The sequence below is a fragment of the Oncorhynchus nerka genome, linkage group LG28, assembly GCF_034236695.1.
Source record: "Oncorhynchus nerka isolate Pitt River linkage group LG28, Oner_Uvic_2.0, whole genome shotgun sequence".
Lineage (NCBI taxonomy): Eukaryota > Metazoa > Chordata > Actinopteri > Salmoniformes > Salmonidae > Oncorhynchus > Oncorhynchus nerka.
Genome location: NC_088423.1, coordinates 77,943,961 through 77,956,477, shown reverse-complemented (window position 1 = coordinate 77,956,477; position 12,517 = coordinate 77,943,961). Strand labels below are relative to the sequence as shown.

The 12,517-nt window shown below is 39.9% G+C and overlaps 1 protein-coding gene and 1 pseudogene across 1 annotated transcript; both read right to left on the bottom strand.

The window, feature by feature from the left end:
• Positions 1-1,813: 1,813 nt before the first annotated feature.
• LOC135565607 (serum amyloid A-5 protein-like) lies at positions 1,814-3,067 on the bottom strand (annotated as a pseudogene).
• A 4,704-nt stretch (positions 3,068-7,771) lies between these two features.
• Positions 7,772-12,100, bottom strand: LOC115113712 (ferritin, heavy subunit). The gene is made up of 5 exons (XM_029641654.2): positions 11,917-12,100; positions 10,331-10,433; positions 9,073-9,219; positions 8,550-8,675; positions 7,772-8,155 (listed from the first exon to the last, which is right to left on the bottom strand). The coding sequence occupies exons 2-5, from the start codon at positions 10,427-10,429 to the stop codon at positions 7,997-7,999; spliced, it is 531 nt and encodes a 176-aa protein (XP_029497514.1). The 5' UTR covers positions 10,430-10,433; positions 11,917-12,100; the 3' UTR covers positions 7,772-7,996.
• Between the last annotated feature and the right edge of the window lie 417 nt (positions 12,101-12,517).

The window sequence follows — 12,517 nt, the reverse complement described above, 5'->3', positions numbered from 1 at the left end:
CACCTCCGTGTTTAAGGAAAACAATGGATTAGTGGAAGATAGATGGAGAATACCTCAGTCAACCAGCCAATGTTCAACCGTCAGTTTCAGTCAGTTAGTCAGTCAGTCAAGTAATTGGCCAGCTATGGAGGAGAACTGGAAAAGAACAGAGTAGAAATCCATATCAGAACAGTAGTCTGACACTCAGTTAAAGCTTTGAGAAACATCTGTGCATGGAAAGTACTTGGCTTATCCCTGGGCATAATAGTATTTACCTCATTGTTGTGTTGCCTGGCTACCTGAAATGAAGAGTGTTCATTCATTGAGCCATGCTTTCAGAAGAAGCTGATTGTATAGCCACCCTCCTTCTGGACCAATCACATCAATCCTTCCCCTCCACCCCTCCCTCAATGCTAATTCTAACCCCCACTCTTTCTATTTCCTCTACTCCTTCCTACTCCTCCCATATCTCTCCTGATTCGTGTATGTGCATTGTATTTGAAAGGAGCAAGAGAAAGCAGAGAAAGAGAGAGGGAGATGGGACATCCAATACTGTGATTAGAAATATGGGTGTATATCTGTTTGAGGTCTAGTCTGTCAGCTCACAGCACTCCTTCTCTCTTTGCAGGTTTGTAACAACATACCTTTGACCAAATATTTCACGTTGTTGTCTTTATAAAATGATCTTCTGTGCAAAAACCTTGGTCATAGAATAGTACCTAAGAGAAGCCACGGGAGTGGTCTGTCTACTCAATGTCTGCTTTCATTTATATGTACAGTACGAGCTCATGTATTTTTCATTGCCAGGAATAGATTACATGTGGTAATGGAGAGACTTACCACATCTAGTTTGTCAATACATCATGAATAGATACATCCACATAACACTATACCCATTCTACCACCTATCTGCCTTGCACATTCAGATTTGAGTGTTATGATTGTCAGGTAAACCTGACTTAACATTGTTCACCCATTAACTACACATCATTGCTCACCCGGTGAACCTTCCACATAAATGTAGGGGATCAAGACATGATGCTTATGTTTTCCTAGCTGCATTTCAGGGCTCATCACATAGATGCTGAGTGCAACTGCTGAGGCTACTTATTTCTACTTGGTGAAGCTGAACCCTGTTGCTAACCATTACACATTTCAGGTGAAGTTTATCATGATATAGCGGAATCTATGATATTGATATTGCAATATCTATTGCTATTGACATCACTTTGAGCCCTAAAGTTCATATTTTCAAATTAAGAGTGACAAAAACTGAAAACCTAGGAAAGCCATATACCTGGGTTACAATTCCTCTGTGTTACAATTCCTCTGTGTTACAATTCCTCTGTGTTACATTTGTATGTCTGTGCATATTTTACAGTATGCCTGTAATTCTGCATTCTGTAATAATGAGTGGTTATGTTCAAAAGCCTAACTGTATACTAATTTTATGCATATTATCTATCTACGTTAAATTATACATAGCCTACTCATCTAACCTCCGGTCTCAATAGAGTTGCATAGTATGTTGAATCGAATCCTCATTCAAACTGTCATGTTCCATTAACATTAGGGGCATCCATCCTCTCCCCTTTGGCCCTTATCCTATGTTTTTCTCAGTTTCTTCTATGTCTATCCTATGAAAAACATGTACTATGTACGGCTGACCCACTGTCCAAATGTCCCAGTTACTAGTTGTAAAGGGCTGACCCGTTGCCAGTTGAAAGCTGAGAAAATGTCAACCCCAGATCATTTGAGTATACATTTCAGGATTTGAACATTTCTTTCCAACCTTCCCAGTCGTATCATACTGATTACAGAAAGAGATTCAGTCTCTAGTTACGTAATCACTTTATTTTTGCAACACTTTTGAAATACATTGTATACTAAGTTTCAGTACCATGTTCCTGTCTATTATCAGAACATTTGGGCAAAATCATTTTGAGAATATGACATTTTTTTACCAAAAGCAGTAATTAAGTGCAGTATAGTTGTTTGGATTGTGGTCCTTTCAGTTTGGCTAGTAACCACCTTTTTTTAGGTTCAGTAGTTCTTGGGGAGTCCTTGGGGTCTGAATCGGTTGGGGTCCCCTCCATTACGTCCCCAGCGGTTAGCCTCCTGGTCAGCTGCTGAGTCCTCATGTCCTCGACCACTGGAACCCTGAACCATCTCCCGGCCATCACTGAGAGAGGAGAAATATTACATAAGTCACACATCAACCACAGTGAACCAATAATGGTAAAATTGACTTTCTGACCAGACATTTATTTTTATTTTTACAAAATGTGGCATAAAGAACTAAATGGAGAAAGTTTTGATCAGATAATTTGATGAGCAACTGAACCACATTATAAGCGTCTCTCAGATATTTGAGAATCACCCACCTGATGACTGTTGCTGCCCACCTGCCCCTGGTCCTCTCCTGGCAGCATCATAGTTGCCCCGAGCGTGGAAGTACTTGTCTGAGTTTTTCCAGTTGGCGTCCTTCATGTCGCCGTATGCACGCCACATGTCTCTAGCACCTGCAGGGTCAGGAGGACACGGATGTTGAGTTTGACACTTACAAGGAACTTTACAACATTTCAAACCACTAGCCTCAAGAAACAACAATGACTTTAAAGGAGTCCTCGAATAATACATTGTACATTGTTACTCTTGAATGATTTGTTACTCTTGAATGATTTGTTACTCTTGATTTGTGATTTATCTATTTCTGTCAACAATGAAGAAATAATGATTAAAGTGTATAAACGGACCTTGAGCAGCTTCACCAGGGAAGCGGTACCACTGAGCTTGAGCCCCCACAATAAGGGTCAGAACAAGTCCAGCTAGAAGCAGCTTCATACTTGCAGATGTGACAGACTGAAAGGAACATGGACAGAGAGAACGTAGGCTACTATATGAATTGCTAACATATTTACAGATATTTTATTACATTTAAACTGTGACCGCCTCATATAACAGAGTTATCTCTTACCTTTCAGCTCCTTAGTTAGTTAGTCAGTCAGGCAGTTTGATCTCCCTTGTGTTTTGTGTTGGTTTATGGTCCGCAGCTTGTTCTTATATTCCACTCAGACCAAGGAGGAGTTTAGTTTTGCAAAAGCTGGAATTCCCTAACTTAGTCCTCCCAAGTTTTACACTCAGAAGTGTCTGTCCGAAACACAAGATGAGGAATTTCCAGGTCATTACAAAATTAGATTACCTGCTCTGAAGTCTTGGGCAATAAGGAGGATACTCCTCAATTGTGTAACTCGGCCTACTGCTTTAAAAACCAAGACATCAAAATGGGATGTGTCAACATTAATAAGACTAATGGGGGCAATGAAGTTTGTTTTTCTGCTTTTAATGTCGTAATTGTCATGATGGATGAGGTTCCAAACATTTGCCTCTCACCTAATATGAGAGAATGATTCCTTATGGTATGAGTCATTATAGACTACTATAGTAGGGTAGAATACAGATATTTAACAGACATAGACATGAAAAGCACTTTACATGTCCACATCGTACAGATTGCACCTGTATCTTACAGGTTACACAATCACTGCTCCCCCTCACACCTATGTTGCTGTTCATTGATTATTGATTTCCATTACCATTAGTATCTATCTTTTTTATCCTACTACTGGTCACAATTACACTTGTTTACAAATCAAATCGCATTTTATTGGTCGCATACACATATTTAGCAGATGCTATTGCGGGTGTAGCAAAATACTTGTGTTCTTAGCTCCAGCAGTGCAGTAATATCTAACAATTTACAGCAATATACACAGATCTAAATGTAAAAGAATGGAATTAAGAAACATATCAATATTACGACAAGCAATGTCGGAGTCCAAGTATAAATATATATATATGTATGTAAACGTTATTTAAAGTGACCAGTGGTTCCATGTCTATGTACATAGGTTAGCAGCCTCTAAGGTGTAGGGTTGAGTAACCAGGTGGTAGCTAGTGACGAAGTTCAGGGTAGGGTACTGGGTGGAGGCCGGCAAAGGATGGCTATTTAACAGTCTGATGGCCTTGAGACAGAAGCTGTTTTTCAGACTCTCGGTCCCAGCTTTGATGCACCTGTACTGACCTCGCCTTCTGAATGATAACAAGGTGAACAGGCTGTGACTTGGGTGGTTGTTGTCTTTGATGATCTTTTTGGCCTTCTTTTGACATCGGGTGCTATAGGTGTCCTGTAGGGCAGGCCTTGTGCCCCCGGTGATGTGTTGGGCAGACCGCACCACCCTCTGGAGAGCCCTGCGGTTGCGGGTGGTGCAGTTGCCGAACCAGGCAGTGACAGGATGCTCTCAATGGTGCATCTGTAAAAGTTTGTGAGGATCTTAGGGGCCTAGCTGGATTTCTTAAGCCTCCTAAGATTGAAGAAGTGCTGTTGAGCAGGGGAACTTGAAGCTTTTCACCTTCTCCACTGCGGCCCCGTCGATGTGGATGGGACGTGCTCCCTCTGCTGTCGACATGTGCAGTACCTTCAGAAAGTATTCACATCCATTTACTTTTTCCAAATTTTTTTGTGTTACAGCCTGAATGTAAAATGTTTCAATTAAGATGTTATGTCACTGGCCTACACACAATACCCCATAATGTCAACATGGAATTTGGGTTTTAGAAACGTCTACAAATTAATTCAAAATGAAAATCTGAATTGTCTTGAGTCACTAAGTATTCAATTCCTTTGTTATGGCAAGCCTAAATGTGTTCAGGAGTAAAAATGTGCTTATTAACAAGTCACATAATAAGTTCCATCGACTTATTCTGTGTGCAACAGTAGTGTTTAACATGATTTTTGAATGACTACTTAATCTCTGTACCATACACATACAATTATCTGTAACGTCTCTTAGTCAAGCAGTGAATTTCAAACAAAGATTCAATAACAAAGACCAGGGAGCTTTTATGGGGCATACTGCAACAACAAAAATGTATATGGATAGTTTAAAGTACATAGCCCTCTTAGCATCTAGTGAGGCCTACCAGTTTCTGGATATAACCCCTGTCTGGCCTCTTGAGAATGGCTAACTAACAATGCCTCTTCTAGTCAGCAACAACACATCAGAAAAAAATATACAGTATTTAATGCTTTACTGTACTGTCCTATTTAGTTTTAGTCCTCAATTGGTAATCATTGTTTTTGGTGGAAAACACTGTCTCAGGCGCTGCTCCAGAATCTCCCATAAGTGTTCATTTGGGTTGAGATCTGGTCACTTAAACAGCCATGGTATATGGCTCAGCCAACCAGATCAGTGACCACTGTGGATGGGGGCAATGTCATCCAACGGGGCATAGCCATGATAGCAAAAATAATGGCCTGCCCAGCATTCTTATACATGACCCTAAGCATGATGGGATGTTAATTGCTTAATTAACTCAGGAACCACACCTGTGTGGAAGAACCTGCTTTCAATATACTTTGTATCCATCATTTATTCAAGTGTTTCCTTTATTTTGGCAGTTACATGTACTTAAAACACACTTAAAATAGTACCTTAATGTAAAGTGTCACCAAATATTACAATTTTAAAAGGTAACAAAAAAAAGAAAAAATGTAAACTAGTTTTAAACTTTTATGGCCATGATGACGTCATGTTGGTAGCATAATGACATGTCAGTGTGGAGACAGAACAGCAAGGTTATGTGTTTTTATATTTGTTTTTATTTCTGTTAGTTTTTACATAACTTTATTTAGTTTAAGTTGTATAAAAAATATTTATATTTAATTTTTATATTATTTTGTTTCAGTTTTAGTGTTAAGAGCATTAAGCATTTGTGGGAGGCTAGAAGAAATATGGGTTGTAGAGTTTTTGTGTGTTTTTTGGGATGTCATAACTGGGGGGCAGTAATATATAAGGTGATGGGTCAGGTCAAAGGTTAGCCCTTCTCATGACTCCAATTTTACATTGGAGTCATTCCACGTTTCAGAATACTTTTAGTTTTTCAAATAGGTCTGTTAATGACTTTATTTCAAGTTTCAGTTTCAAGTTTTAATGTCACATGCATAAGTACAGTTTGGGCACTGCATCTCAGTGCTAGAGGCATCACTGCAGTCCCTGGTTAGAATCCAGGCTGCATCACATCCGGCTGTGATTGGGAGTCCCATAGGGCGGTGCACCATAGGCCCAGCGTTATCTGGGTTTGGCTGGGGTAGGCTGTCATTGTAAATAAGAATTTGAGCTCTAACCCTAACAATGCTTTAATCGAGGGAGAACAAAAACCCACGAAATATGGAAATAAAAAGATGATAAAGTAAGCATGCTATGTACAGGGTCAGTTCCAGTACCATATTTACAATGTGCAGGGATACTGGATCGATTGAGGTAGATATGTATAAGGGTAAGGTGACTGGGCATCAGGATATATGATGAATAGAGTAGCAGCAGTGTTTCATGAGTGTGTGTAGTCAGTATAAATTTATGTGCATGTCATGTGTATGAGTATTCGTTTTTTTCATGATTAATATTTGTTTTAGTTTCAGTTTTAGTTGAACAATATAAACTTGCAGCACAGTAATGTTTTGTTGGCAGTGAAAGCCAGCTGAGATGCCAGTTCTCCTTTCCTGACTAACAGTTCTGACTGGAAATGAAACTTCGGAATTTCCTCAACATCACATCCTGTTTTTGACAGTGTTATTTGTTTGAAATCTATCATTAGATGGTTTCATTTCAAAGAGACTATCATATTCTGTTGCAAAATGTCATAAATCCACCTCAGAGAGAACAGTACCACTGCAATGTTTCATAGTCAAATGTGACATATATCCATATGGCTACATATTTAACAGTACAAATGACACATTGATCATAGATGTAGAACCCTAGATAGGATGTCATAGACGCCCCTGTACACAAAGAGCGGGGTTGGGGAGTAACAGATTACATAATCCGTTACATGTAAAGCATTACAAAAAACGGTAAATGTAATCCATTTCATTAGCAGCTAAATTATTGTAATCAGATTAGACACTTTTGACAAACTAGATTACTATGAAGTTCACTTTTAAATTCAGAAAGGATGTTTGAGAAAAAAAAAAATGGACACTTGTGTTCAATGACATTCAAATGAGCATTTAAAAAAGGCGCAAGCATAGGTGTTTCCGCACGAGCGAGTCTGACCACAAGTCAGAGACTAAATGTTATTGGTTTCCACCACATTTTAAACTGATGATTTTACATAAAATATTGAGTTAATATAGCAAAGGAGCTCACTCTGGTATTGATTGACACAGTCACTCAAGCCAACAGCTCATAGATACAGCCTACAACAGGGATGAGCAACTTAAATTGTGGTGGCCACAACAAAAATCTTTATTCCAACATGTACATAAGGTTGGATGGAAACCTGAGGACAGTAATTTTTTACTTTAATGTATCCATAAGCACTTGAATGAAATTGATGGATAAAGCATTGGAATGAAACTTATTGGAAGATACAGTAACGCAAGATTACGAAGGCGTTCCTAATGTTTGGTGTACTCTGACAGTATATCTATTAAATCCTTTCAGAGCCACCTGGGTGTTGAGGTTTCTTAACAAGAGCATTGAATCACTGGGGCCCTGCACACACATTATTGCAATGGGATCAGCTGAATTTGCTTAAATAATTTCTTAGAAATATCAGTGCCATTCTAATCAATATAGTCACTCAATTCAAGGTTCCACTAGTGCTTCAAACTTCTTGAATGGGCCTTATTCCATCCATTTTGTGTCAGACCAGTTTTTATCAGTGTTTGTTTAACTGTCTGAATGCTGACCATTTAGACTAATCTTTAGACACACATAAGCAGAAATCAGAATCCAGAGAGTTTTTATTTCACAACAACCGCCATCAAAACAAAAGCAGGGGATACAGTCAATTTGGAGAGGCAAAGAGCTACTGGCTTATAGGAACTGGAGGTTAAGCTTAGTGCAAACTAAGGATTCAAGGATAAACTTTATTGATGCCAGTCCCTGACAGAAAAATAGACTCGTCAGATCTATCAAGCAAGACAGAACTACAGCAAGAAAATATCTATCTATTCGCGCTCCTTCCCCAAAGTGTGTTTGTCAAACAGGTACTCGGCCATGCCGTTCTGCGGGGCACCCATGCGGCGGAGGTTGGTCACCCAGTCACCCAGCTCCTTTATAGACTTCACCTGCTCGTCCAGGTAGTGTGTCTCAATGAAGTCACACATCTGAGAAAAAGAAAAGGACAACAAGAGCACAAGGAAAAACAGTTAAGCAAAACTTAGTGGAGTGATGCCTCAAACAGAACAGGGATGAATAATCTAGTGTTCTTCTAGACCCAAGAGTAAAAGTTTTTTTATTTTTTATTATTATTATTTTTTTTACAACCCAGAGTAGTAAAACCTTCATGTGCCCCACTGGACTTGTACTGATGAAAGTGTACACGGAAAAACCTGACGTAGGTCAGGCTTTTCATATTTGGGCACGGTTTATGATATCCTGAATTATGTGAAATGTGGGTGGATTAGATTCAGATTTAAACTATTCAGACATTTTTAACATCTTGCAGTTAAAATAACATGGTATTTTGCCTTTCTATAGTTCTTGTCTCCAAATACTCACGTGTGGGTCGTTGTGTTCAGAGCAGACCTTGTGCAGGTCCAGCAGGGACTGGTTTACACTCTTCTCCAGCTGCAGGGCACTCTCAAGGGCATCCACACCGCTAGCCCACTCATCCTTCTCTGGTTTCTGGAACAAGCCATACATATGCTGTTAGAGCAGCAGTAGTGCTTCCACACCACCCCCCACCAGCTTATGTCAGAAACTGGAGTACACATTAAGCAGCCAATCAGTCAAGTTTAAAATGTCTGTTTTCTTAACCCCTCATTGCATTACTCTGTAAGCAAAGTCGGTCTTTCTCTAGGATCCAATATGGCTGCTGTTTAATGTTCTCATTGCAACCATACATTTTTCCCTGACAGTTTTGATCACTGGCGGCAGTTTAAATGTCTGTGAGAGATAAGTGGTCCACACCCTCAATCTCCCATTGGCCCTCCCTAGATGGGCACTACCATATCCCCACACTAAACTCCTGTTGAAAGCACGCATTTCCTAACAGGCAAAACATGGACGTACACACAAGCACCTTTATGTCCTGCAGGAAAATTCTCCCTCCCCTCTGGTTCTGAACTTTCATCAGCTTCTCAGCGTGCTCACGCTCTTCGTGGGACTGGTCCTTGAAAAACTTGGCAAAGTTGTGTAGGGCCTGGTCATCACGATCAAAGTAATACGCCTGAGACGGAGAGAAAAGTAAAGACCTTTAGTTCAAAGCTACCTGGCTGGTTCCACTTCTATCATGAAAAGCTGATCACAAGACCTTAACTTTGTCAAATCAAAAGCCCAATATCAAAATATTCATCTTGACATAAGTAGTGGCTGGCTATCAGTGGAATCAATGTGTGTTTAGTGATCACTGTGCCATCAGTAAGCAGATAAAATGAGATCCACAAGTATTGGTACAGTGACATGGATCTGTACTCCAGCACTTGAAATGATACAATGACTGGGGTTCAAGTGCAGACTGTCCACTTTAATTTAAGGGTATTTTCACCCATATCAGGTAAACCGTTTAGAAAGTACAGCACTTTTTAAACATAATACTTTTGGTCCCCTAAAAGAGTTGGACTGAGACAAATTAACAAGTGTATTAAAATGTACGTATTTGGTCCCATATTCCTAGCGCACAATGACGACGTCAAGCTTGTCTACACAAAATTGGTTGGATGCATTTGCTGTTTGTTTCAGATTATTTTGCATCCAATAGAAATGAACGGTAAATAAAGCATAATTTAGGAGTCACTAAATAGAATGTTAAACACATCTACACTAAACATCATTACAAATAGTGCTGACTGAATCGTGAATAATAAGTGAGAAAGTTAGGGGCATAAACATGCTTGCCTCCCGTTATCAGTGATTACGGCAAGAAAGCACTTTAAAATACTTTGATTAATATATTAGTGAGCCTTACGGTTGTGGAAGGCTTATATTTAGCCTAGATATAATTTCACAAGCCTGAATTCATGATTATTGCCGACTTCTGAAAGTGAATTTTTCAACAAAGCTTATTCAGAGCGTGTGATAACTAAATAAAATAATTACTCACAAGGTCGAAAACAATGATTTAGGCCATGCCGCCCAGCCCTAGTATTAAAATGAGTGCCTGAACCCAGGGTGTTGAACGCACCCATCTGCACCATCATGGGGTGTAAACTTTACACCGCATGACTCCGTGGACCTGTAATCTAATCATCAGTCATTCAATTTGTCATACTAGTGTCCTTGACAACGCTTAGCAAACCCTTCTTCCCTACTACATCTCCATTCCAGTCTCTTGCTCTTACCATGGACAGGTAGACATAAGAAGCGTACAGCTCCAGGTTGATCTGCCGGTTGATGGCAGCCTCACAGTCCTGATGGAAGTTCTGTCTCACAGAAGGCATGTTTCTGAAATTGAAATACATTAACTGTCAAAAGAGGAAAGGAAAGCATGTTTCGGACACTTTGGTTCAATGAATTCCGGCACTTAAAACAGCATGGAGGGCACGGATGCCAAAGTGAAGACTGTCACTCCTCAATAATTCAGTCTAACGTTACAGAAAGTTGGTGCCATCAGGTCATAGTCCATGCAATAGATAAATGGTTTGTTTGGTTATGAGAGGTGTCACTGTAGCCCTTTAGTTGGCTAAGAGCGCGAGTCTCGCAAGTATTTGGACTCTATGAAGCTTGCACCTCTCCACACACGCGTGTCCGTGTGTAACTATCATCAAAACTACTGATGCATTTCAACATGGGCAGGTCGTTGTCATTGCAAATCCAGCTGCCACTAAATAGTGAAACAAATATATTCCTCTATTTAGCTAGATACTTAGACCGTATCTATGCATATTGCACCCAGAGGGGAAGTAAGAGGGTCGACGCCACCCAAAATACATACAGATTAAGCAGATGGTCTGCTATAAGGGCGACTGCACTTCCTGATATTGCCTTGTTTTTGATTTGGTTCATTAAGAAATGCTACCAGCTATGACTGATCTCAAACGAATTGGTTCCAGGGTGTGGTTTGATAGGTGGGAAGAGTCCTAATTATGATTTGGGTTGGTCTTTCGATAAGGCTACTTCGGAACATCTATAAATTACCCCAATTATACTGTAGTCAATTTTGACAGTAAAATAAATGTTCGGTATTTTATTGGTGTCACATGGGATATTGATGTCACACAGCAGTCAAAGGCATTGCATCGCAGTGCCTCAGGTTTGGCCTTAACTGACTAACCCAATTAAATAAGTTCAAAAAAACTGAAATTCTATTTTGATAAATGAAGTTTATTTGAGAGAATATAAAATGTTTAAGTTGTTAACGAGAGCGAGTTCAGACAGACAATGTTTAGTTGATAACATTTGGCGACTTTCCCCACTTAATTCTACCGCAAACGAGGAGAGCTCGCTGAAACAGGCAGAGAAGAACAAAGGGCGCGGTGTGCGTAGGAGATGGCGAAAACGCTACGTCTGGGATCGCAGCGAGTTAAATTGGTGCTGTGACGACGCAACGGCAAATCAAGGAGACGACCACTGAAAAAAATAGTTCCCAATACTGGACGCCAGAATTTGGCAAAACAAGGACATGAAGTAAAACACCGTGATATCGAAAAACACCGCCATAAGACAACTTAGCTAACTACTAGTATTTATTTAAACGTAAGATCACTCCGCGTTATTACGTTATCGTCACAAGCTTGTTAACGTTAACTAGCTGGCTACAGTAGGTAGCGTAGTTTGTTACCTAACGTAGTTAGCTAGCCACCCTCACTAGTACGGCAGTGGCTAGCAAACTACGTTAAATTACATAATCCTTCCAACTATTATGCCAACCAGCTAACGTTAGTTTAGTAACTTATTTATTCTTAGCTAGATATGTTATTTGTCTTACCTTGTTTTTTCTGGTCCGAAGTGGTGGTGTGAGTGATTGGAATTGTTGGTATTAACGATGTTCCGAAATGTTATGGGTAGCTTGATCTAATTTGGTTCTTAAAAGGGATGAATTTCATTTTTTAAAAAAATTGCTTCGTAAGAGTAGAAGGTTGCCGTTCAAGCACTGTTGAAGCAGGTAACCTTTACTCGTCTGCAAACTGATAATCTAGACTAGAGCGTTGCGCAGTGCTTAAATAGGGAATGACGTCGTCAAAAGCAGTAAGGGGAGGAGATTGGCGCAATGAGGGACTGTCAAAGCACATCATTTTTTCATATAAAATATTACTCTATTCGGTCAAACTTTTGTAAACTATATGGTAAAGCAAGGCACTTGTTTGAAATCCTTTCTTACTCAGTGAGCCATAGCAAACGGATGAAAATGGTATCACATGAGTAGAGCTTTGAGCAGGGTTCCCCAACTGGCGGCCCGCTTCAAGTGATTTTTATTTGAGCAATCTGGGTGACAGGTAGCCTGGCGGTTAAGAGCGCTGGGCCAGTAACTGAAAGATTGCTGGTTCGAATTCCCGAGCCAACTAGGTGAAAATGATATGTTTGCCCTT